At 50.6% G+C, this 26,082-nt stretch overlaps 1 protein-coding gene across 1 annotated transcript; it reads right to left on the minus strand.

Annotated features, from left to right (window-relative positions):
- Positions 1-7,513: 7,513 nt before the first annotated feature.
- On the minus strand, positions 7,514-24,023 carry Nuak2 (NUAK family kinase 2). The gene is made up of 7 exons (XM_050147787.1): positions 23,674-24,023; positions 15,425-15,545; positions 12,429-12,580; positions 12,122-12,187; positions 10,751-10,870; positions 10,126-10,258; positions 7,514-9,503 (listed from the first exon to the last, which is right to left on the minus strand). Exons 1-7 carry the CDS (start codon positions 23,914-23,916, stop codon positions 8,443-8,445), a joined length of 1,896 nt encoding a protein of 631 aa, XP_050003744.1. The 5' UTR covers positions 23,917-24,023; the 3' UTR covers positions 7,514-8,442.
- Positions 24,024-26,082: the final 2,059 nt, after the last annotated feature.

The following is a 26,082-nucleotide window of genomic DNA, read 5'->3' on the forward strand; positions in this document are numbered from 1 at the left end:
CAGGGTCTCACGTAATCCAGGCTGACCTTGAAGTTGTTTTGTAACAAGGCTCTCCTTGAACTTCCTGTCTTCCTTCCTTTTCCTCCCAAGTGCTGGGATTACAACTGTGTTCCCTGAGAAATGTGTTCTGAGCAGCCTTGTTCTTGAGTGTCATACTAGGCAAGCACTCTTCAAGATCAGCTCCACTGGGTCTGTTTTTGCAACCTCACGCTTCAGTGGCGTTGAGTATATATTTATATTATTGTGTAGTGTTCATTGCATCTCCTGCATTTAGAGCTGACTATAATATCGTGTATGATGGGGCCTCTGGAAAACTCTAGGGAATGAGAATGGAAAAGACAAGTGATTTCCTTCCTTCTTTCCCCTCCTCCTCCCTCCTTCTCCTCTTTTTTTTTTTTGTTTGTTTGTTTATCTGTGGTGCTAAGGGTTGAACCCAGGACCCCACACAAGCTAGGTAAGTCCTATCATGACTCTTACATCCTAGGTGAAAAAACTTTGACTGTGGGTGCACTCTGAAATGACTCCCTGACCCACACTTGGAAAGCAATAGCAACGCAATGCCAGCAACTTCCTTGGCACGCGATATTTTTTGTTCTTTAAATTAATCTGGAACGAGGAATGCCATGATTTCATGCGCACACAGTTTGAAGTGAGTAAAAAAGGGTTCTGATTTTAGAGGTGAGAACATGGGGAGGCTGAGGCAGGAGTTTGTCTAGGGCTACAGTGGAGAGGGAGAAACTGGTCACGGGATACAGAAGGTACAGTAATCCATTTTGATTCAGCTGGGGAGGAGGAGAGGGCTCCACTGTGTTGACGTATCGCCTGCCAAGTGTCTTCATGTATATAGGCCTCTTTAATTCTTACAGCAACACTGTGGGTTTGAGAGGACTGGGAAAGTGACTCGAAGTGTTGTAGCAGCTTTGTGGAGGATCTAAGAAGCATGGGAAGATAGTCGGGCCTTTTAGGCAGCAAGAACAAAAGAGAACAGTCACAGTAGACGGGGCCAGCAGAGCTTGCTGCTTTGCTACCCACCCAGAACGTCTGGCAAGGAAGGAATTAGCCTACACTACCCACTCCTGTCTGGCATCCTGTTACAGCCTTCATGGCCATGTCCTGCAATGGCAGTCACCAAGGGAAAGCAAGATGACACGGTTGCGAGGAAGGGCACAGGACTGTCAGGTGTCCTCACCGGTCACCTACTAGGCTGTGGGGCTTAGCATCCAGACAGGGAGGGCAGCTCATTCCTCCACTGACTTACCCAGCACTGCACCCACACAGTGGCCCCATGACAAGCCACAGATCTGAGTATCTCACCGCACGCCCTGCCTCTGACCTCCACCATCAGCGCCCACCTCTGCGTCGTTAATAATCATCCTGTAGGTGTTGTTTTATAGCTTTGGTTCTATCCCATATAAATTCATGGAGGGAGGGGACCATTTCTGTATTTTCTATGGCATCAGTAACAATAGTCTGGCCTCAGGAATTGTTGATGGATTGATTCATTAGGTAACACGTTGTCACTTGTTTCTCTGTCAGATTCCCTTTTATAAGGGGCTGGGCTGGCTGATGGAGGACGCCCTTCGCCCGCTCGCTTGCCGGGTACCTGGTCTCGCTGCTTAGGCTGGCTGCTGTGATGTCTTATTACAAAGCACTCTCACACGCTGGCTCCTTTCATCCTTGCAACACGATGGGTGTGAGGGGACTGTGAAAGTGGCTCTGACTCACTTGACATGCTTTGTGGAAGAAAGGAGGAGCTAACAAAGACGTCGTCATGGTGGCATTCAACAGTGTGCGGCTAACCTTAGTGCTGTGCCAGTGATTTGAGTGACCCTCCAGGGCTGGCACTACTGCTCGGGGCTAGCTCTTCTCAGCTGGCTTCGGGCTGTTCTAGTGAGACCTTCCCATTGAATGTGGGTTTCCTTTGAATGTACGCCCCTGCCTGTGGATGTAACTTCAAGTATCTGTTTAGTCTGGCCACTGTTACATTGTTCACGATAAATGAGAGGATTGACTTCTCGCTTCCCATCCACTAGTGACCTGGATTTTCGGGTAAGCCCAAGTCTGTCTCCACCGCCTTTGGCAAGCAGGTTGTTGGTCAGCAAAGTTGCAAGGTGAGCCTGCCCAGACACGATGCCGAGCCAGCTCCTCCTAAGCACCACCTTGCACCTTCCATAGGACTGGGTGCCAGACTGGAAGGGAGAGCAAGCTGGGAACCCCTTTGCAAGGAGGCACTCCTGGCAGTGGCTGGACTGCTTCCCAGCATGAGGCTGCACCAAGCAGGGTGGCCATGAGCAGTGGCAGCCAGAAGTCCCAGCCTGGGCAGGAGTTCACACTCCAGCCCGGGAGCTTTGAAGGATGACTGCCCCCTCCGTCTCAGTGGAGCTTCTGTGGTCAGCTCCACTGCAGGAACTGAGCACCCACACACAGCCCAGAATCCAGGGCAGAGCAGTCAAGAGAGAGATGAGGAGGTGGGAGGCGGGATAGGAATTCTGCTGACTGGATCCTGACCTCCACAGACATACACAATTGAGCGCTTCTATCAGGAAATGGGGACTTAGCCTCTGGAGCTGGGAAAACCCTGGCTAACCACGTGTGTTTACAAGGGAAGCTGAATCAGACCGGTCGATCTTCTAAAATGCTCTGCTATTTCTAGAATCCCATCCCGTCAGGGCCAGCTGCCTCCTTCCTCTTCCCAGGAAATCCCTGGCAGGGAGAGAGCAGAGGCCAAGACGGCCCTTTTTGAAGAGTAAAACTAAAGAGTTGATGTCCTTTTATGGACTAGAAGCCCCTCCTCCATTAAGATGACTCATTTTCCCGGATTGTCCTAAATGCCTCAGACAGGATGAGAAGAATTTTGAGGTGGGAATAGCCCAGGAAGGGAGCAGGAAGACCTAGGAGGTGTTCAGATCCAAAAGGAGATAGAGAAAGCTTGTGTCCCAGAGAGGGAGGCTCAGGTTCCTCCAAAGGCCCTCAAGCAAGCACTTGTCAACCTTGTAAGCGGGACCAGAGTCATGCCCCTTTTCAGTCCTTGTCTGGGCAGCAGACTATGTGCAGCCTCCCCAGGGGCCCGAAACAGAGAATTCTGAAGCAGAGGGGAGACCAAAGATGATCTGATATTATTCAGTCCCAGCCTCTGTACAGCAACACCTGACCCCACTTTAGGAACCAATATCCCTAGGGACTCCCAGGCAGAGCCAGGGGGACATTCCCAAAGTTCTGAAGGAATTCGTGAAAACCTTTGAAAATGTGGGATTTCAGGCTTGAGTGTGAGAAAGTCCTCCCATCTTTCAGAGAGAGAGAGAGGGAGAGAGAGAGGGAGCGGGAGAGGAGAGAGGAGAGAGGAGAGAGGAGAGAGGAGGAGAGAGGAGAGAACCTTACAAGCTTTATCGGAAGAATGCTGATGTCACCTGTGTCTGCAGCTCTGCAGGCCTCCCCAGAATCAGCTGACAGCTTGGGAGGCAGCTTATCTTCTGAAAGATCTGCCTACTTTCTTAGCTCCTGTCCTGAGTGGTCCCCACACCCCACTTCATCCCAGGTCTCCCCCTCCCCACCTGCAAGCCTTCCCTGCACAAGCTAATGGACTCTCTGCCCTTACTCTTGGCTCCTCTCTGTCACATCCTGAGCGTTCTCTGTCAGGAAAGGCTTGTCCATTTTCCCTTCAGATCATATCACCAAATCGGATGGCTTCCCATTTCTGTATTGCTGCAACTCCAGTCCAAGCCCCACCATCTCCTCTCAAAACTGGCCTCCTGCTAGGTCCCCATCAAGTCTTCCACTGCTGGTCTCAGCCAGCAACTAAATTCTTTTATCTATTTTTACCAATGTGTGTGTGTGTGTGTGTGTGTGTGTGTGTTCATATGTGGAGGTCAGAGGACAACTTGTGAGATCATTTCTCTCCTTTCTGCCATGTGGCTGCTTGGGGATCCTATGCAGGCAGTCTGGCTGGGTGGCAAGTGCCTTTACTTGCTTAAGTAATCTTGCCTGCTAAAAAGAGTCTTTAAAAAAAATCTGTTAGGTCATTTCAGTCTTTTGCCCAGCGCCTCCCAAGGTTCTCTGTTTTCCCCAGAATAAAAGCCACAGCCTCAGAATGGCCCACAGGTGCCATGGCTTTTCCTCCTGTGGCTTCTCTTGACTCCACTCCCTGCTAATCTTTCATTCACTTTGCTCCGGCTTCACTGGCTGTTCTGAAATGTAGTCCCATGAGGGCAGAGATTTCTTTTGTCAGTTTTGTTCATAAATGTATCCCTAATGCTAGGAATGGTGGAGAATTGCTCTGTGTACCAGGCTAACCTGGGCTACAGACTGAGAACCTGCCTCAGAAACAAAAACAAAACAAAGCACAAATATATCAGAAGGCCCTTAATAAATTGAAAAACAGAGCTTGGTGTGGAGGGGGGGGTTGTTGTGGTCCTGGGGATGGAACCCAGAGTCTTGCCCATGCCAGCCAAGCGTTGTTATATGACTGATCTATAAGTCCAGTTCCGATCACTACTTGGTAATTGATGGAAAGGCTTAGTGAACGGAACACGCTATATAAGAGATGTAAGTTATATATAAGCTACAGCTTGCATTAGGAGAGAGGCTCAGCGGTCAGCTTTGGCCCTGCCCCTGTTCCCCATCCTAGCCTGTGCCTCCATCCTCACTTCCAGGAAGTCAGCCTGCCTGCCATCTGTTATGTGGTTCCTAACACTTCTCCTCTGCTGCTGCTTTAAGAAATGCTTGTGCCACTCAGCCAAATCTTTGTCCTTGATCCATCTTGTTCCTCGTGAAACAAACTGGCCGACAGAGTTCATTCAGATTCTCACTCCCAGAGCTGAAGGCTGCCTGTGTTCTTCTGGGCAAGCGGGGTCTGCTGCTCCCTACCTGGCTAGCTCTCTACTGGTCCCCCTCTCACTTTCCCCCTTTGAGAGGGCCCAAGGCAGCTAGTCGGCCAGGACAGAGGGAGACCCAAGTGTCATCTGGGTCTTGAGCCAGGGAGCCAGGCCAATGTGTCATGGGAGTTCCCCGCCCCTACGGCCCTGCCCCACGAGGGGGTGTCCACTCAGGAACATCACGATCCTGCCTGCGCCTCAGGAAGAGGCCAGGGCCAGGGAGCACTCAGAAGGCCTTTGTGATCTCCTCGAGCCACCTCCCCCATCCTTGTCTAAGTTGTTCACATTCCGGAAGCACTGATGTGGCACTAAATATTCCTGCAGCTCCAGCCTTGTCCCCCGGGGCCCAGCGTCATCGCTGAGCCTGCTTTCTGGAATGTTTTTGGTATGAAGTGTCCCAGCAGGTGAGGGGAAGGCCTGTGTAGAAGGAATCCACAGCCCAGGTCTAGACTTTTGGGGGGCCTCCCCACATTCACCCTTTCATCCTATTCACGACCTAGCTCCCGGGGAATTAAGCAGACCACAGGAAGTAGAAGCTCCCCATCACCCAGAAGCCCATCAGGCCTAGCTCCTACCTGGATGGTGAGATGCTCTGCCCATTCTGGTCCTCACCCCACAACTTTCTCCTTGGTCTCCCCGTTTCCTTCTGTCCCTTGCCTCATCTTTCCCATTTCTTGCTTGGGCCTTGTGGAGACCAACGGAAGGCATTTCCAGGAAAGGAACTTTCTTCAGACCTTGTGCCTCCCAAGAGCACCGCACATAACGGATACTCCCTGGTATGTGTCACAGAGTCACTAGAGCTCCCTGTCCCCAAGGTGTAACTTCACAGATCTAGGGCTGAAGTTTCTGTTCTGATGACGTAAATTAATGTTTCAAATGACTGTTTCTTCCGCAAAATGTGAACAAATAACACCAGACCCACAAGGATGTAACAAAGCTATTGGGAGCATGGAAGCTGGCCGTATGCATGGAGGACCTGATGCAGGCTGGGATGCTGGTACTGGCTCAGGAGGAGGAGGAGTCGTCACGCTGAGACCTTATCACAAATAAACAAGAATTGGGGTTTGCAGCTTAGTGACAGAATGTTTGCCTAACATAGCTCCAAGCTTGCTCCCAAACATCAAAACAAAATAAGTAAAATAAACAGTGCCCTCCCAGGGCACACGTCTTTCCTTTATCTAAACTTCCCACCAATGCTTCCTGAACAATTTTCACTGAGTTTAATTCTTCTGTGCCCCTACGCACTGCCTGTCCCCAGCCTGACCACAACCCAAGTTGTCTGTCACACTTCAGCTCACGGCACACCCAGGGCTTGCTGCAGCACGGAAACAAACAGAACTGCGCATGCCACTGTGGGACGTCCCCTTCTTGGGGACGAAGGCCCAGCCTGTGTTTTTCTGGTGTTTACTCAAGCCTAGCCCAGTCCTGGGACCTCAGGCACATCAGCTGTCACTCAAGCAGTGTGTGTGTGTGTGTCTGTGTGTGTGTATGTGTGTGTGTGTGTACTGTCCTATCTTAACCCCACAATAGACCTGCCAGCCCTGTATCATCTGTCCCCAACTGCCACCTTTCTCTAGGTATAAGGAGGGAGGCACAGTCTGCCTCTGGGAGGACAAGTGGGTTGTCTAGCTGGAAAACTGGAGCCAGCCAGAACTGGAAGATTAGGGGGTGAATACCAGAGGAGGTCAGGGGTTGGGGGAGGGGAGGGGGCCAGCTTGGAACCGAAGCCAACCAGCTGCTTGCTGCACTTTGTCCTCTGTCCTCCCTCTCCACCAGTCCCGAAGTCCAGCCATTTCTCAATGGAACAGGCTGCTGGGACAGCTCTGCAGGGGGCCGAGGGGCTGTCCAGGGAGGAGGGGGACATTCCAAGCATTCTTCATGTCCTCCCAGAGTGAGGAGCGGAGACGGGCAAGGAACCGTTCAGCACAGAGGAAAGGGAATTTCTTCAGAGGGAATAAAAACCGTGGGAGAGTCTTTAGGCAGCAGGGGGCAGGGCACAGGCCAATGGGGGAGGGGAACAGGACTGAAGGGGGTTGGGGAAGGGAATCAGCCTGATAAAACCACCTGACCCATTTCTTCTTTGAGTACTGGGGAAGAGGAGAATTCGGGACCCTGGGCCATGGCTATTCTTCCAGAACGCTTAGCAAGATTAGGCCCAAGCGCCTGCTGCAGGTGGACTGGATGCTTTGGAGAGGGTTGTTTGTTTTGTTTTGTTTTTAGTTTGTGTATGTGTGTGTGTCTTATTTTGTTCTTTTGCTAGGGATAGAAAGTACACATTAAACAAGACTCTGACCACCCAGATGCACCTCCAAACCCCTTTGTTCTGTTTGGATCAAAGTCTGTGTTGCACCTATGGCAGCCCAAGAGAATAAGAAAGTTCAAAGATACCGGGCGAAGGTGGCACACGCCTTTAATCCCAGCACTTGGGAGGCAGAGGCAGGCGGATCTCTGTGAGTTCGAGACCAGCCTGGTCTACAGAGCTAGTGCCAGGACAGGCTCCAAAGCCACAGAGAAACCCTGTCTCGAGAAACCCTGTCTCGAAAAACAAAAAAAAAAAACAAAACAAAACAAAAAAAAAAAAGTTCAAAGATGTGAAGCCAGGTCCCCAAAGAGAACCAGAGATTGTTTGTCCAGTCATCATGCTGGTTTAATGGATTGAGGTTTATTTGGCCACAGATGAGGGAGGGTGGACAGCCTAAGGTGTGAAGGGACCAGACAGCCAATTCAGTGCTCAGGACCTAAAATTGAAAAAGCCAGCCCTGCCCCCTCCCACCCCTTAGAGGGACATCACTGCCAAATACTTCTATAAACTTCAGTGGCCCAGTGGCTCTCCCCAGAACACAGCATTCACGTTGCTGAAAGCAGCAAAATCCACTTAAAAAAAACAAACAAAAAATAAAATAAAAGTGAGAACCAAAAAATAAATAAATAAATCAGCACATTCTAGGTCCCGTTAGCCTGAGAAATAGACACATCCACCCATAGTCTAGATGTCAAGCAGCTTCAAGGCCGAAGCTCAAGTCTTTGAGGTCTGAGGTGGGATCCAGAGGCATCTTCTGGACCCCTTGAGATGAAGTCAAACAGCAGCCAGAGTCTTTTCAGGTCTCTGAGATCCACAGCAGCGACAGACTCTGGGAGGCTTGGGTTTGGAAGATGAGAACCAGAGGCTGCTTCCTCTTTAAGTTAGAGAGGAAGGGTTACTCCAGATTACCCCCAGGCATGTTAGGGTTCTAACTCTGGTTGGTGGGAACAGGACCTTGTGTGAAGATGCACCCTGACACTGGCAGCCAGCGGAGAGGTGGGTAACACTCATGGCATAGCGAAGGTAGGCACTGGCTGAGTGAGGGCGCATCAGGTCTCCGAGGTCCCACTGCAACATCCCGACATCCCGGCAGCCTGGAATCTGTGAGTTCTTCTCAGTCTCTCCAGCATGGGTACCATTTCCCTCCTCAACTTTTTGGTTCATCAGCCTGAAGACTTGGAGGCCTGGATGAACTTTTCTACTCCCTCCCCCACTTCCCCAGGAACCCTCTGCAAACCCTCTCCAAACCCACCCCAACTAGGTCTGTCTTCAGCTGAGCTTTGAGCAAATCCCTAGAGCTTGTCGGTAGGCTGCTGTCACCTCTTGGCAGTCTGTCAGAGAAAAGCAGCTATCCCCCAGAGGCTCCTGCCACCATCGCCTCAGGCCTTCTGAGGGTGGCTGCTCAAGCCCCCTCAGGTTGTCCACAGACACACAGCCCCGCAGTGGGGTTTCGGGGAGCCGCTCAGGTAAGTCCAACTGGTCAAAGGACTCGGAGGACAGGATGCTGTCCTCACTCACGGCCCCTGAGGGGCGGCTGGCCCGTGCTGCAGGGTGAGGGGAGGCCAACTGGTCCAGGGAGCCAAAGGTGCTAGGGGTGGTACCTTCCAAGGCTGAGCGCGAGAACTTGCCATTGAGTTTGAGAATGCCATTTCGGTGGAGGAGGTGCCCTGAAGCTTGTGGGGACTTCTGCTCCACAGGGTCCCCATTTACAAACACATCACCAGCATCTAAGAGTTCCCCAGACTCACTGGGCTCTGGAGAGGAATAGTAACCAGACTCACGCTGCCGAGACTTCTTGAGGATGCCCTTTCTCGGGAGTAGGGCCACAGCAGAGACAGGCTGCCCTGGGGTATCGGGCACTGGGCTGAGTTCCTGAGGGTCCTCCTGGACCGCCCCTGAGGAGGTAGAGGCCTTTTTCTTGAGAATGCTTTTTGGTAGCTTGAGGCTGCTCTTGCCAGGGCGAGGGGAGGTGTCCTCAGCTGGGTCGCCCTGCAGAGTCTGAGCCATGTCATTCTCTTTCCGGGACTTCTTAAGAGAATGTTGCCGCTCCAGCCCGGGGCCAGTGCTTCCACCTCCTGGTACATGCTGTTTGAAGAAGCTGCACACCTTGGCCCCGTTCTCCAGGAGCGGACGGGAGGAGCGTCGTAGCCAGTCGGCCATGGAGGCCCGGCCAGAGTCGCCACCAGGGTGCCCACCCTCGCGCAGAGCCTCCTGTTCCCCAACTCTGGTAGTATAGCCCCAGTTGACCCACCAGTGACTGGCTACATCCTCCAGTGTGGCCCGACGGGTGGGGTTCACCATTAACAGCCACCGGATCAGGCCACAGGCATCTGAAAAACAAAGGCAAGGGCTCCAGTTTGACAGTGCAAGAAGGGCACCCAAGGTCCTCTAGCACAGGCCTGTCTCACTCAAGTGCAGACACTGCTCATGTTTCTGGGTTAGAGCAGTACATTCCTTCCTCAGGCTCCATACAGCTTCAGGCCCACTCCCTAGGCCAGACAGACTCAGCCAATTGCCTCTGTCCCACAAGCTCTCTTTATCAGCCCTGGTTTCTACATCTGTACACTCCTTCTCTGTTGAAATTCAATTCTCTGACAGGGACTGTGCTCATGGCTAAAGCAAGGCTCTCACATACATCTTCCTGCTCTCTGTATCATACGTGAAAGCTCAGATTTCTTAGGAGGAGGAAAAAGGCAATAGGCAGCAATACAACTATAGCAAGGAGGGTTAGGCTGGACCTTAGAAAGCCCTTCTAAAGCAAGCTTCTAATGAAGAGAGCTGCCCCCTCCCTCAGAGGTCTCAGGCTGGAGAGAGACCAGTAGGGTGCATGCTCACCTTCCCTGTGTCACCGTGGACTGCTACCTTCCTTATCACCATGGTCTAGTCGCTGTCTCAGTGATCAAGAACAGTGACAACCCCCACGCCCCCAGCCTGACCACAGTGCTCACTTACCAGACGGCTTGGGGGGTTCACGGTAAGCCCCACTGCTGATTTGTTTCACCAGTGTTTTATGATCCTGCCCATCAAAGGGCATGGTGCCATGCACCAGAATGTATAGGAGAACTCCCAGAGACCAGCTGTCCACCTGAAAGAGAGGGCAGGGGACGCTCAGCAAAGATACAGCATGTGTCACAGACTGGAGGGGGGCTGCCACCCATATCTCCAACACAAAGGAAGAGGGCAAGGTCATATCTGAAGACTTCCTCTTACTTCCCCTTGTAATCAGAGGTGACGTAGGGGAAGCCAGCCGCAGAGGGATCAGGGTTTCGTAAGAAAAGATACTGGCAGTCACTTCCCCTGGGAGGGACGGTCACAAGCATGGGAGCAGTGGCCAGGCCATCGCCATCATTCTGGGTCAAGGTGAGGTGGCTGGAGGTGATGAGAACCAGGGGACAAGAAGGAGACGGGATGCCAGGGAGCCTCGGTTCTATGACAGCTCTCTATGTCTGCCTCAAGGCTTGGCAAATTGTCACCTTGTAGGGGCCTGAGCTTTGTGCTCTGGAAAAGGATGTACCTAGCAAACTAGCTCAACCTGCAGACCCAGATTCAGGGATACCAGCAGGAGGAGAGCTCTTACCTCTGGGCCCACATAGGGCTTCCCGTTGATGATCTCAGGTGAGGCATAGAGAGGGCTCCCACAGAATGTTTGAAGGAACTTGCCTTTGTGGTACAGGTTGGAGAGGCCAAAATCAGCAATCTATAAGGTTGGGACAAACACAGGTCATGTCAAAGGCTGGGTTGTTCACAGCTCTTACCCATGCTCTCTCCAGATCCTGGGGAAAGCCAAGCCCTAACAGAAGGAAAGACACTCCCAACCCACATCTCATAGCTCAGGTCCTGAAAGACAGTGCCCTGAGGCCTTCATTAGGCAAGTAAGGGCCCTGACCCAGTGACCATGTGAAGTCTGAGCTGCCCTTCTGAGCAAAGGTCTCATCTCTGCTCATACCTGAACAGGAACCCAGGGTGAACATGCATGGCCAAGGGGGAGAGGCAAGGAGAAGGGAGGAGAGGAGAGGACAAAGGTCAGGGCTGACCACACACAGGAGATGGAATCTTCTCCAAGGGTCCCTGAGATGATTGATTTTAGGGGTCTGAGAGTTTCTAAGATCATCCTCTCTTCTATTTATTTCAGCTAGAGGTGGAGGCCAAGATCCTGGAGCTATGTGACCCTTCACCCCATCAAAGGGTCATGTGTGCAGGGTGGGGAAGCCTATACGTAAAACTCTGGATCCCTTGTTTATAGCTTTATTGGCGTCTTATCAAGACGTTGCCAGGTGAGCCTATAATGACGTTGATGATTGGTACCAACGGAGCCTGTGTGCTTGTCTAGTGTGTGTGTGTCTACTGGCTCTGGCCTCCCTCCCCTGTCAGCTTCAAAGAGACCCTGCCTGCTTCGGGAACTGGCTAGATAAGGGTTACAGACTTAGTACCAGGATATCTCAGGACACGCAGGTCAGCAGCCATGGAGTGACCTTTGTCCTGTGTCAGGTAGATTCTGAGCAGGGTCAGATTATGTCACTCTCCCAGTTGTTTGCCGGGATAACCTGTCACCAAAATCAGCTCTTGCCATCTTCCCCTTCCAGTCCTGAGATTTTGGTTTATCTCCCTGACCTGGACCTCTGACTGACAAATCTAGCTGCCTCAGCATGAGCGTCCAGTGGCTGTGGGAAACCGAAAGTGATGCTCACGAGGAAAGAAGCTACAGGGCTTCTTGTCTGTAGCAGATTAAATTGTGTGCACAGGTTCATGTACGACCACAGTAGGGTGATCTTCCTCTTGGGGGCTCAGGGCCCCATCCATAAAGGAAGTGTTGGGATGAATGATGACTGAGGTCCAGGGTTGGCTTAACTTCAGGGACCCCTGAGCACTTGGAGCCACTTGACAGGAGACAGAACAGAAAACCTAGGGTGGGACAGGGAAGCTTCTAGAAACCAGAAGTGATGCTCACCTTGATATTTCCATTGGCATCTAGAAGGATGTTCTCCAGCTTGAGATCACGGTGAACAATCCCATTCTAAAAGAGAAAGGGAACCCAGTCAGGGAATGTTACCAGGCAAGGGAAGGGAGACAAGAAACCTAGTCTAAAAAATGGAATTAATAGAGTTGAGCACAGGCAGGCTGGTATTCGCTGACACAGTCCAAGGAATCATAGGTCCTCCCATGTGCTAGCATCCCTTGGTCTGAGAGTCCAGAAGCCTTAGGGCCCCAGAGGTACCCTCTTCCCCCAAACACAACGGAGACCGGTGGGCACTTACCTGGTGGCAGTAGTGCAGGGCAGAGACGATCTGTCGGAAGAAATGCCTGGCGTCCCGTTCACTCAGCCGTGGCCGCTCACTGATGTAATCATACAGATCACCCCGGCTGGCGTACTCCATGACAATCACGATCTTGCTGCTGTTCTCAAACACTGGAGAGGGCAAATGACAATGTCAGACCTCCCAGAGAACACTGTCCCAACGTGGACCATGGTCTCTTCCATAGCCTCAAACCAGATAGGATCTCCCTCTGGAATGTCTGCTCCAGGGGCCAGGGGTTCCAGGGCAGCCAATAAGGGTAAGAAAGTAACCTTTGAAGGCTCTGCTTCTCCTAGGACCAGCAAATGAAGACCAGAGGTCAGTGGCTAAGTTTCGGCTTTCGAGGACTCTGCGAACTCCCAGAAGAGAGAAGCCAGCACTGCTAGGGATAAAAAGCAGGGCTCTTTGGTCCAGACCCTATACTCCTTCATCTTATGACCTTGGTGAAATCCCTACTAAATCTCAGTGAGCATGAAGAGTTACTGGATGAATCTGACAAACGGTCACACCACTGTGCCTTAGTTTCCTCCCTTGAGAGCAGACAATAAATACCAGCAACCTCACAGGTCTGCGGTGGGAAACAGGTAAGAAATCGGTGATGGCTCTTGTGGCACAGTCTCTGCCACACGAGAAAGCGCTCGGAAAATGGGACCTGTTGCAGTATCGGTGTCCTCACGTAAAGTCTAACAACAGACCTGCCTCGTGACAGTGAGGGTTGAAACAGTCCTCACTCCTGCCATCTCTGAGGAGGACCCAGGCCAGAGTCAGCATGCATATGGCCTCAGACACAGAGACAATCAATCAATACGGGGTAATTAATTGGCTGTCTGGCTTTTGGCAGTCAGCCCACCCCAGTTAGCCCATCTCCGTGGGGAGGAAGGGCTGTCTCACCACTCCAGGCTGTGACCTGCCTTCGGTCCTCTAAAAAGTAGAAAGGAACTGGCTCCTGGAACTGGCCCTTCGGCTGGTGTGTCAGAACATGCTGGCCTATGACACTAACATCTGTGTTAAATGGGTCCTATGAGTTTGGCTTGCTTGGCCAGCCCCAGAGCTGTTGCTGTCTAGCCTCTGAGAAGCAGCTAAGGGATGCCTCCACACTCCCAGATGTCAGCTACGAAGCCAGAAGAAGGTTTATAATGTCGTTTTCCAGGTGAGCATGGTGACCCAGGCTCTTAAGGGCTCTTGACCGAGACTCCACACATGTGAGTCTCAGTTTATAAACAATCTTTATGCTAGGAAACAAAGATAAAGAGCCAGCATGGTGCATTTTGGGGTACATTTAGATTAGAAGTCAAGTCTCAGCATTCCCCCCAACCCCAAACTCTAAAGCCCGGTAGCAAAATGAAGATGAATCTAGAGGAACCCTTCAGACACCCAAAAACAGTAATATCCTGTGTCTGCACTATTAACACACATACATACGCAGATACACAGACACACACACAGGTACACAGGCATTAAGACACACACACATGCAAACACAGATACACAGACACACAGATACAGAAACACAGAAACAGACATACACCCACACAGATACAGACACACACAGATAAAATGACATACAGACACACACAGACATGCACAAATACACACACACACACAAATGCACAGATATACAGACACATACTCATGCACACACATACCCGGAGCATCACCTCAGTTCTCAGACTCAAGTAGAAACTGGGTATGGAGAGATGGAGAGAATTTATATTCATCCAGATTCATGCGAGTGAGGGCATGCAGGCACACACTGCCAATCACCAAGTGTGCCTTCTCAGCCACTTGTCTGGGCTCCTCATGGGACAAGATCAAGCCACGGGGTCATAACAATAGCTTTGCCCTTTATCTTCCTATGAACCCGAGAGTGGACACATCTCTGTGCTTCCCACCAGGAGTCTTCAGACAGAAACACGCTCTGGACAAATCCGCAGGCTCTCTTCCTCCCCTGCCTCCTCCCGCTGTCCCTGTGATCCCCTTTAGCTGCTATTACATAAAGACTTGAAGCAGACAGGTGTACGTGGGAGGGTGTTCTCCCTCCTTCCCTCGTCACCTCTCCTCCCGCTCACTTTGTTGTCTGGGCTGCAGGGAGGAAGGCAGCCAGAGTGATCAAGCCAGAACTGATGTCAGAGGGGAGGAGGCCAAGAGAGACAAGAAGAGGCAGAGTAAGCCCATGGCAGGAGTGATTCAGGGGCACAGGATGACTTTAGGAGGCCTGGCTAGCAATGAAGGATGAACAGCACCCACATACCCGAGACAGGGGCAGACTCTGGCATTTCAGCTTCCCCTGGGTTGCTGAGGATCTCATGGGGTTGGGAGGCAGTGCTAGTACAGAAAGAACTCAATAATGAGGACGAAAGGCTTGCAGTCTGGGATGAGGATGCAGCTCCATATACAGCATCTACCTAGCAATGGGATTGTAGGTAGGACCGCAGCCATGTGACAAACACAAACAAACCTACAGCTTTTCCACTTACAGTGTACTCAATGATACTCGCCAGTTGGATTTCTGCAACCACCCTGTGGTGTAAATGGAACTATACCATTTTGGAAAAGAGGAACTAAGGCCCAGTTCTTACTGAGTGTTCTGTGTCATCTGACAGGGTCTTGAATCCAGCTTCTGCAAATCTAAGCCTTTATCGTTCTTACTTCTTCTTTTATAAAAGAACTTTATTTGTTCAAGTTGTGTATTTATTTAAAGGCAGGGTTTTGGGATTCCAGGCATCACAGTTGGGATTACAGGCATGGACCATTGGGCTCATGTTTACTTCTTTATGTTGGCAGTTTTTACTACTACACACACACATACACACACACACACACACACACCTACACACACACACACCTACACACACCCCTACATACACATACACACAACAGACACCTACATACACACATACACACAACACACACACACAGATTTATGACTCCCAGTTCCAAACGTCCCACGGTTATACCTTCATGGATGGCAATGATGTGCGGATGGTTGAGCGATGACATAATCTCAATCTCCCTCCTTATATGCAACAGATCCTGCTCATCTTTGATTTTGTCTTTCCGGATCGACTTGATGGCCACCTGAGAAAAGAAGATGCCCGAGATTAAGGAGAAAGGTATAGCAGGGAGAGGTGTCCCTGAGGATGCTCCATGAGCCCTGACCCTGGTACTCTGCCTGCAGCACAAACCACAGAATGTACCAAGAGAAGCTACCACCTTTACCAGGGCAGGTGACAGGAATCTGGAGATAGCCTTGTCTAGAAAAAGTTTTTCATGTGGGCCCAGTGAAGTCCACCCAATGCAGCACTGACCAATGGCCTCACTTTCAAACTCTACCAATGAATAAGAAACAGAACAACCTACACCTGTGAAATTTGATGCTTCAGGATTTACAAGTCTAATGGGCACAGTGCACCCCAAAGACAAGGATGATTTACTCAGTACTGGCAGCTTGATACCAGAGGACCTAGCTAGTACACATTAGAAAATGAATAGCAACTCACTGCATTAGTAAATAAACTGGTCCTCACAACTCTGGGAATTAGATTTAAAAAAAAAAAAAAAAAAACAGTGAAGAACCGGGAAACCCAAGAGGCTAAATACGTTCCTTAAAGTCATAGCCACAGCCTAGCACAACTGGCAACATGATTCTGAGTTGAGTCTTTTTTCTGTCCCGCACTCCAATTTGGTAAACAACCAAGCGCTAGCCAAAAATTACAACCCAAATGCCTATCAACAGGCGAATGGATAGACAAAATTTGATATTAATCAGTCAGAAAAAGGAATGGAATTCTGATACCTCCTATAAGATGGATGAACCATGAAGACATACTCAGGGAGCTATGAGTCGCACAGAGTGACAAATATTATGTGAGCCGCTTTTATGAGGCACGAAAGCAAACACTGTACAGACAGAAAGTAGATCAAAAGCTGCCAGGAGCATAGGGCTCAAGAGTGGCATGGGGGCATTCTTATTTAATGTGCACAGAGCTCCTATTTGGGATGACAAAGATTTTAGAGAGCTAGAGCAACGTCCCAGTAGCTAAGAGCACTGGCTGCTCTTCCAAAGGATGTGTGTTTGCTTCCCAGCACTCATATGTAGCTCACAACTGTCTGTAACTCTAGTCCCAAGGGACCGGATGCCCTCTGCAGACAGACAAACACGCATCCAGAACAGACACCCACACGCATTACATTAAAAAAATTAAAGAAAGCTATTTTATATTGTGTTTAACAATATTGTGGATATATTCAATATGCTAGTGAGTTATGCACATAAAGATAGTTAAAATGGAAAATTTTATACAGATCACCAAACACACACACACACAGACACACACACACACAAACACACAAAGGAACTACCCTCCACAGACCAGTCTTTGAAGTCCAGGTAAGGAATGTCCCTTCCTTCCCAACAAGTAAACAACTGGACAGAGGGTCCTCTGGGATTTGGTGTCTTTCTCTGGAAAGGTGGGACGCACAGTGATTAACCCCTCCAGCTGGTGTGTGGTGGCTTCAGGAAGGGTGAGTACAGAGGAAAGGAAGGCACTGCCCGCGGCACTCAGTAGTGGTCTAGGACAAGGCCCAGCCAGAGTGACTAACGGGAAACCACGGAGCTGGGACTCAGGGTGCCTGATTCTCAGGCTCTGTCCTGGTGGCTTCGGGCGAGTCCCAACCCTCTCGGAGTTTCAGCTGCCTTTCTGTGAAATACATGGACTGAACTAAGTAGTCTGAGGGGCTTCGCTGCGCGGATTCTGTGAAGTGAGCTGGACAAAGGCCAGGGGCCCTCAGAGTCTGGGTGAGTGTTGGGTGTCCCAGACCGGTCAGTTCCTGGCAAGTACTGGCCAAGGACACCAACAGAATGGTAAAAACAAGACTTCCTCTTCACACAAGAAATGAGAAATATGAAGGCCCAGACTGAGGTAAACAGCTCCTCATACAATTTCCCAGGAGGGCTGGCCTCCCCTCTGGATTCAAAAGGAGACAGAAAGGAAACCCCAGCTCAAGGGGTGGGGCCTCTAATCCACCCTTTCACAGGCTCTGGAGGTAGACAATGGCTTCTGCTCTCAGGACACCAGGCTCTTTGGGCTTGTGCTCCCCGTCTGACAAGAATGTGCAATAGCCCTAATCCTGTCAGAGGAGTTGCTCACAATGCCCACAGACCGGTCACCCAGGCAACAGGCCACGGATGGCATGCCCTCCACCCCATCCTGCCCTAAAGCTGCAAGGCTGAAAGGGGGCAGGCCCCATTCTCAGCCCTCCCCAGAGCAGGGCAGGGAAGACAATGGCAGATGGTCACCATGGAGCCTCATCCCCGAGAGGCCCAATGCAGGGGATGCTGCAGCTGTGGGGATCAGGCTGCTGCAACATTCTGCTCTAACCCCACTCATCTCTCCCTAAAGAGCCAGGCCGAACACCCCCAGGGCTTAGACCTGGGTGCAGGACAGGGGAGCAGGGCACAGGCCTTGAATAGTCCTTCAACTAGGAGACATTCACCACGGAGCGATACTCCCACACACCTCTTTCCTCACCCTGAAGGGGAGCTTCAGGGCTTGCTCCCTCTTCTGTAAGTCTTTGTTCATAAAACCAGACAATGAGTAAAGGGGCTGTGAAATCTTTAGAGACAAAGATCTATAAAAAGTATATAGTAGGTAGGAAAAACAGTCATATGTAAACACACACATTGCTATCTGGACAGCTGCAAATGCCTGACAACTTAAAATGCATCCAGGCAAAGACCAGGCAGGGGTTAGATGCACAGTTGTGTGGACACAAGCGTATGGAATGCTGAAATGATACCACAGGCTTAGGAACAGAGCTCTAAAGGTAGTAAGGGTTAAAAGAAACGAGTTTCCAAAAATTGAAGGTTAGAAGAATTGGGTCTTGAGTACTTCGCACGGCCAGTAGGCACACAAGTAAAACCTCAAGACCCATTTCTTCTAGCCTTGGAAGGCCTGAAATTCTAATTTTCTCCCCAGTCTCATTCCTGATGAATCCATGGTTATCCACAGTGGGTCCCAAGAGATTCCTTCCCAGGAAAGAAATGAGACAAGCTATCAGGCCTCCATCCCAAACTCTTCCAACCTTAATATGTCATAGATATGGTACCACTCAAGGCTAGAAAGGACCCCTGAGTACAAAAAGCCTTTAACATCTATACACTAGGGAACACTCATTACTCCTATATATTGGTCAAGTCTCTGGGTGATCTTTGCCTCAAGGAAGCAGCGACCAGATAGGACTCCCATTCCCCTCCCTCCCAGGCCTGGGTGGAGTCCACCTCAGTTACAAGAACTAATTTCTAGGGACCTTTATTCTCACCTACAAGGTAATTGGCAACTGTGCCTTAGGACAAAAGAGGGTTCCAACTCGACAGGTACCCAAACCCAGACAGAGGATGGCTACATGCCAGGATCTATCTTTGTACTGACACAATATTTTTTTAATTTTATAAATTTATTAATTTTATATGTATGTGTGTCTTGTTTGTATGTATATGCATGTGCACCATGTGTGTGCCTGGTGCACAGGGAGGTCCGAAGAAGCTGTCAGATCCCCTGGAACTGGAGTTATGGATGGTTGTGAACCACAGTGTAGGTACTAGGAATCCAAACCGGAGCCTCTGGAAGAGCAGCAAGTGTACTGACCCATCACTTCAGCTCCCTGACACAATTATTAACGCACTCCGTTTTATTCTGCAGATTACCCACATCTAATCAATTTACTATATGGTCACCACACTCTGAGGTAGAAGAAGCATGAACCAGCCCCAGTGATGCTTCTGTGTATGAACAGAACCGCATGGCCAGCTGAGCAGGGCTGGTGAACCCGGATACCCAGACTCACACCTGTCTGTCTCAAGCCATGCAACTCAAGGCACATAAAACTAGAAGAATCTGGCTAAGTGGGTTGTCTAGTTTGCTTGTTTGGATTTATTTTTATTCTATGCAAATGGGTGTTTTGCCTGTATACCACAGGCATACAATGCCCGTGGAGGTCAGAAGAGTGCACCGAATCCCCTGAAATTGGAATTACAGATGGTTCTGAGCAACCACGTGTGTACTAGAAACCAAACTCAGGTCTTCTGCAAGAGCAGCAAGATGCTCTTAGCTGTCTCGTTTTAACACCCTCGCTTGTGGAGGAGCTTGGGGAGTGGCTTTAAAGAGTCGCTTTCTCTACTTGGAAGAGCACGGGAAACCAGCCCAGGAACAAACCGTGTCAAGTCTGGAAGGATGGGTGAGGTTTTCAGCTAAGACAGTGGGCTACGAAAGGGCAAGAACATTCCTGGCAGATCAGGGTGGAGCTCTGAGTCCCCTTCCATGCTCCAGCATTCTGTGGAGAGCTCCTTCAGGAACGGGTCACTGCACTGTCAGGAAGGTGCCATACAAGGACTGTGGCAAGGCCACCATGCTTGGCCATGTTAACTGCCAGAGCATAATTCCTGAATTCATCCCAGTGAATTTTCTTGTCCCTGAAGCTCTGCAAGCTGGTAAAGGCAGGAAAGCAAATTCTCCAACCTGATTTGCAAGCAGTGAAAACTTCCAAAAGAAAAACCGACTTCTCCAGAGTTTCTCCAAGCACAGGACAGGACAACACGGGAAAAGACGTTAGGATCTCAGAAGACGAAAGTTCCGTGGAAGTGTCCAGCCCTGCCTCCCATCCCTGGAGAAGGGACTGCCCATGCCTTGCCGTAGGTCACATTGTGTGTGCCATTCTTTCCCTTAAAACCTGCCTAGTCTTTGCCAATACCCCCAGGAGGTAGTGCTGAGGCCCCTTTGGTAAATACCTCCTCTCTCCCAGAGCTCAGATGAGGAATGATCTATATTCAGAAGGGGATCAAAAAAATTGAGAAGAAAAAAGAAGAGGGGTGGGTTGCAGAGATGCTGGTTCCGGGTGCTGAGATGGTATAAGCTGGGCATCTCTGGTCATAGCCAACATCCTTGACTCCTCTCTGGTCCTTCATGGAGAAGCTGCTGTCTGGGAAGGAGGCGAGGAGCTGGAAGATGACCCACTTAGATAGTGCGGGAGTGGTTAGGTTAGGCCGCTCCGGCTAAGCAGTGGGGATGCGCCTCTCTACCAAGAACTAGGCAGGAATAGGGAAGAGTCTCTGTGGGTAACTTGAGCCATCTCCCCTAGTCCTATACAATACCACCTCCTCCTAGCCTCTTTCTAGTCCACTCTGCCAGGTTCCTGAGCAAGGAGCTTCCCTGCCCAGCCCTTTTGTGTGGTTTGGCTGGAGCCCAAGGACAAGAGTCGCCTGCAGCCTCCCTCCCTGTTGCTGAGCAGGCAGGTGCAGGAGGAGCTGGGACGACAGCATCTTGCCCAACAAGCCTTTGGCTGCTGGCCAGCAGGAGTCCTCCTCTGAAGTTGGCTGAATGAAAGATGAGGGCTTTGAACAAAGCAGAGGCCATAGTGGTCCAACTCAAGAAGACTGAGCACAGCCTATGCCCCTTATTGTAGCAGGAGAAGCCCAAAATAGGAGCCCCTAGGTCAAGGCATCCCTACTGGAGCAGTAAATCCCATGTGCATTAGGCGCTGTGCTAAAATTTACAGATACGATCTTAGTCTTAAACCCACGACACAGGAATTATTATAATCCTCGTTTTCCAGATAAGGATACTGAGGAACAAAGGTCTTTTCATCTGGTAAGCAACGGGAAGCACAATTTGACACTTTGTAGGAATAGAGTGTGGTTCCTTCACGCACTGTCCCTCAACACAGTATTGAGAAGAGGGGTTCCCAGCGACTTCTCCTACTCTAAACATTGCCTGGAGGGCTGGGAAGGCAGCTGGAGCTAGCCAATGGGATGACAAAGCTCTGAGGCAAGCCCAGGCTCATTTCAAAGCTAACTTCTAGACCACGACTCAGCACTTGGTCATCTGAGACCTAGGTGGACAAGTCTGGAGCTTCTGCTGCAGATCTGCCATTACCCGGCCAGAAGTCAAATCACTTCCTCACTTCCCCTTTCCGGGCCCCGGTTCCCTCATCTGACAACGAAGGAAGGAGATTCTCTACTTTTCCCAACGTTTAGAAGCCTACTAAGCCACTGAAAATGTAAAAGGAGCAGAAGCACTGAGACCACATAGAACTCCCCCCTTGGGCTTCCCTCCTGCCCCTCAGAGCCCCCCTTAGAAGGGAGACTTCCACACAGATCGGACCAAAGGCTTTGGTGGGCCCCTAGCAGGTGTTTTTCTCTTTAGGGAGAGGGGTTGGTTAGGGGAGCTGGGAGACTCCGCAGCAGGACATGTCCTTTGGATACCAGGAATGTGCCTGAGATCCAGGACAAATATTTGTTTTTCCTCTGATGCCATCCTGGAGCAGTCATTAGTCCCCCACCCCCGTCCTTCCCTGCAGACAGTCCCACGGGACCCTCCTGACCATCTCTGCAAGTGGAGAGCGGGAAGGGAGCTGGGGATGTGGTGAGGAGTACCCACGACGGATGTCACCCAGCAGGCTTCCCTGTGAACTGGGCTCCCACCACTAATCTCAGTGCATCCGGGGAAGACATAAGCAGCCCCATGTCCCTCTCCCCACGGACACATCTGAAGCATCAAGTCTCTCTCTAGGGAGAACAGTCAAGATGTAGAGTTGGGTGGGTGGGGATGAGGGCAGTGCTCCAGGATTGAGAAATCGTTAGCAGAGTAGAAAGTTGCTTTCTAAGAAAGTGGGGGGACCCTGAGCAAACTCAACAGCTGTCCTGGATGGTCTGGTTGGGGAGGTCGAGAGCAAACTTCACATTTGCTGATCTTGCACACAGCAAGGTACATGAACCTGGGACTTCCCTCTGAACTTTCTGTTTTGATATAAGAGCCACCAAGGCCTAAATGAGATGTGTGTGTCTCTCTCTCTTCTCTTTTCTCTCTCTGTATAAGACAGTGACCTCAGTCAAGAGCTGATGGGATCTCTGAACTTTGATCTCTGTTTCTCAGCCAGTCTAGTTCCTCCACCCAATTTTCCCACAAGAGACACAGGCAACAAGCCACAAGCACCTATCTTCAAGCTAAGCCCCTGACGAAGCTTGGGCCCAGCCGTCTCAAGCCTGGAGCCTCTGGGGCCCTGGCACTTTATAGAAAGAGAAAGAAAGGAGAGCCAGGAAGTACACGATTGCCCAATAGCTGTAACCTGGCAGCGGGCAACCGGGGACTGTGCCAGGCCTTAGCAGGAAAAACATACTTGCTCCCATTGATGGGGCCATAATCCACTCCTTTCTCCAACATCCACTCTCCTTCACCAATGAAATGACTTCTTAAATTTCAAACCAGCTACTGGCTGCAAAAGCAAACAATTAGGGGAGGGGACCACTGCCATAGTCAATAGAACAAGCTATGGTCACACATACACACCCCCCTCACAAACAGCACTCACTGGATCTGGCAAAATATCACCTCTAAGCCACCTGCTCCGAGGCTTGCTGCAATGTGAATTATAGACCTTTATCATACACCCTGCGTGGTGGGGAATGAGAGACTGAGCATTTTAAACAAGTACCTGGCTAATGCCAGGCCGGCTGAACTGGAGTGGGGAGCCACTGCTGTGTAACTTTGGGTAAATTTGCTATCCTTTCGGTGTGGGGGAGCTTTCCAGATAGAAGCATCCATTATCAATGCAAGCCCCATGATCAGGACCCACGTGCATTCACACTGCTTCTTTATTCATTCACTCTCCCGAGCAGCTTGTGAGACAGGCTGTGTTCCCTCTGTTTTGCAGAAGAGGAAACAGAATATGGATGAAGGAACTTGCTCAGAGTTACAGATGACTACGGCAATTGCACACGCATGAAATCAAAAGGACAAGTTCCCCCAAAGGCCTCACACCCAAAGACATGGTGAGATACAGTGGACCTGGCACCAGAGCCTGGTTTTACATTTCCCACAATCATAGGCCATCATAACGAAACTGGAAAGGACCCAAGTGTCAGGCGAGAGTTAACGATTTCCCGGCCTCATCCATCTACTGAGATGAGGCGCTTTCAACTTCCTCCTTCCATTCTACTCCGTAGAAGTTTGTTCCAGGGAAAATGCAAGTTAAGCCCCATCTTCTCAAACGACAGGCCTCTGGTGCTGCTAAGGTTCTCAGGTCCACGAACACTGTCACTGAAAACCATGGACAGACACACCTATAATGCACGCGCCTGGCAACTTAGCCAGGACACCGCAAGGGACGCGCTGTGAGCTCCCGGGAGCCGGGCGCTGCGAGGGACACTCACCAGGCGTCCCGAGCTCTCTCGTGCCTTCTTCACCTTCCCATAGGTGCCCTTGCCCAGTGTCTCCAAGAACTCGTAGCGGTGCCGCAGGTTGTGTTTGTGATGGTGCCGCTTCACAGCCTGCTTCTTCATCAGGGGTCTGGGCGACTTGATGAGCCCGTCTGCCAGCGGCCGGGCGCGCTCGAGAGCCAGGGCGGAGGCCGAGGGCGCCTGGCCCGCGCCCCGGGGGAAGGCCACCGACTCCATTGTGCGGGACGGCGAGGCGGAGGGGGTCGGGCTGCTGCAGCAGCGCGTGGAGAGCCGCGGGTCCAGAGGTCACTGTCGTACCCCAGAGCGCTAGAAAGGCTCTAGGTCCGAATTGCTATAAAACGTTTGGAGGGGGAGGGCCCTAGCCACGCCCCCGAGTCCCATTGGCTCGCTTGCCGGCGACTCGTGACCAAGGCCTCCCGCATTGGCTCACTGGATCCTGCCCTGCCTCCTCCCCTTAGCTAGGCGCGGAAAGGTGTGAATGGAGCCCCGCCCACCGGGGGCTCAAGAGCCTGGAATGCGAGCAAGAAGGACGCTGAGCCGAATTACTACTGAAGTGTAGGTCCTTATGTTTGAAGGCTCTCTGAACTGTTTTTGCCTCTAAATGGCGCCAACTTGTTCTATTTGTTTTGTTCTTGGTTGGCAAGGGACAATCTGAGGGCACTAGAAGACCCTGAAGTATTTCTCCACACGCAGTAAATTGCTCCTCTCGAGCCAAAAAGTCTGTAAAGCCGTTTGATAACTTCTTCAGGTACATAAAGGAGAAAGGGAATGAGGAGATGGACTGGGATGAAGGTTGATTCCAGCTAAGCACGGGGGAGAGCTGCCCTGCCTCCGAGTTCACCCTGCTTGTGCTCTGTCAACCATAAATGGATTCTGGAATCCAGCAGGCCTGGAAAGTCCTTACCTCTTCTGCAAAAAAGAAAGAAAAGAAAAAAGAAAAAAAAAGAAAGAAGGAAGGAAGGAAGGAAGGAAGGAAGAAAGAAAGAAAGAAAGAAAGAAAGAAAGAAAGGACTTATAGGGTTGAGTGTATTCTCTCAAGAAGTGGTCGTCTTTATGGGTTTTCATCCATTCATTTAAAAAAAAAAAAGCACATCATACAGATTCCAGGAACTTACTGCCCCATGTCCCTAAGTATACAAGGAGCTTCCTGGTACCAGAGTTTCTTCTGGTGACATTTAGCTAGAAGAACAGGTGGTTGGGCATGAGGTCTGGTTCCACTTGAGAGGCCTGGAAGACTAGGTCCATACCCCCTTTCCTGTTGTAGAAAGTGAGTATACCTCTGCCAAAGGCCACACGGCTGGCAAGAAAGCCACAGGACTGGGATTCAGATGCTGGCCTATACCGGGACAAGAACACAGGACAAGGGGACTGCCTTGGCCTCCCTTCTCCAAAGGACCTCATTTCCGACTTATGACTCCAGGGTCTGCAGACAACCACATCCTCAGTTACCAGGTTTTGTTGTTTTTTAATCTAGCATCTGTCCATTTTCCTACTTCTGCTCACCTTTTGATTCTTTCCAGGGGAAATATCTCTGTGCTGCATGGAGTCCTCTCCAGCCAGTGAAGATCCCCCAGGAGCCAGGCTCTCTTTTCCACCTCTGGGTCATTCATGAACTGTATAGCTGCTTTGGCGTCCTGTGTTCTGCCAGCCTGCCTTCCCATTCTGAGTGATCTGTGAAAATAGAAAGGCTCAGGAGATAGTTCATCTGACCTGCGATCTCTACCCATAACCTGTGTCGGGTCCTGGAGGCCCATCCAGACAGGTCAGGACTATGAAGAGCAAGTGTCCGTTACAGAACAGTAAGCTGTAGCTCCCAGGGCTGGGAGACCTGGGTTCTAATCCCAACTAACATGAGAGCTGTAGCGAGCCCCTAGCCCAGATGAAAGGAAACTAGTTTGGAGGTGCTTCCTAAAGACAGGGCTTTCAAAGCGGAGACTGGAGGACTCACGGTCATTAACTTGCTGGATCAGCATTTCCTCGAAAGATAAAGAAGTTTCCAGAGAAGCCCAAGATTCCCTTTAAGACTAAGGGGCTGGAAAGATGGCTCAGAGGTTAAGAGGTTAAGAGCACTTGCCTCTCTTCCAGAGGTCCTGAGTTCAATTCCCAGCAACCACAAGGTGACTCACAACCATCTATAATGAGATCTGGTGCCCTCTTCTGATGTACAAGGATACATGCACACAGAACACTATGTACATAATATGCTAAAAATCTTAAAAAAAAAAAAAAGATTGGACTGTTGGAAAGCCTTGAGGCATTAAAAAAAAAAGAACTTAATCTAAACCTGGTGGTGGTGATGCATGCCTTTAATCCCAGCACTCATGAGACAGAGGCAGGAGGATATCTGTGAGTTCAAGGGGAGCCTGGTCTACAGTTCGAGTT

The sequence above is a fragment of the Alexandromys fortis genome, unplaced genomic scaffold (genome assembly GCF_014885135.2).
Source record: "Alexandromys fortis isolate MF-2015 unplaced genomic scaffold, M_Fortis_MF-2015_v1.1 scaffold_58, whole genome shotgun sequence".
Taxonomy (NCBI): Eukaryota; Metazoa; Chordata; class Mammalia; order Rodentia; family Cricetidae; genus Alexandromys; species Alexandromys fortis.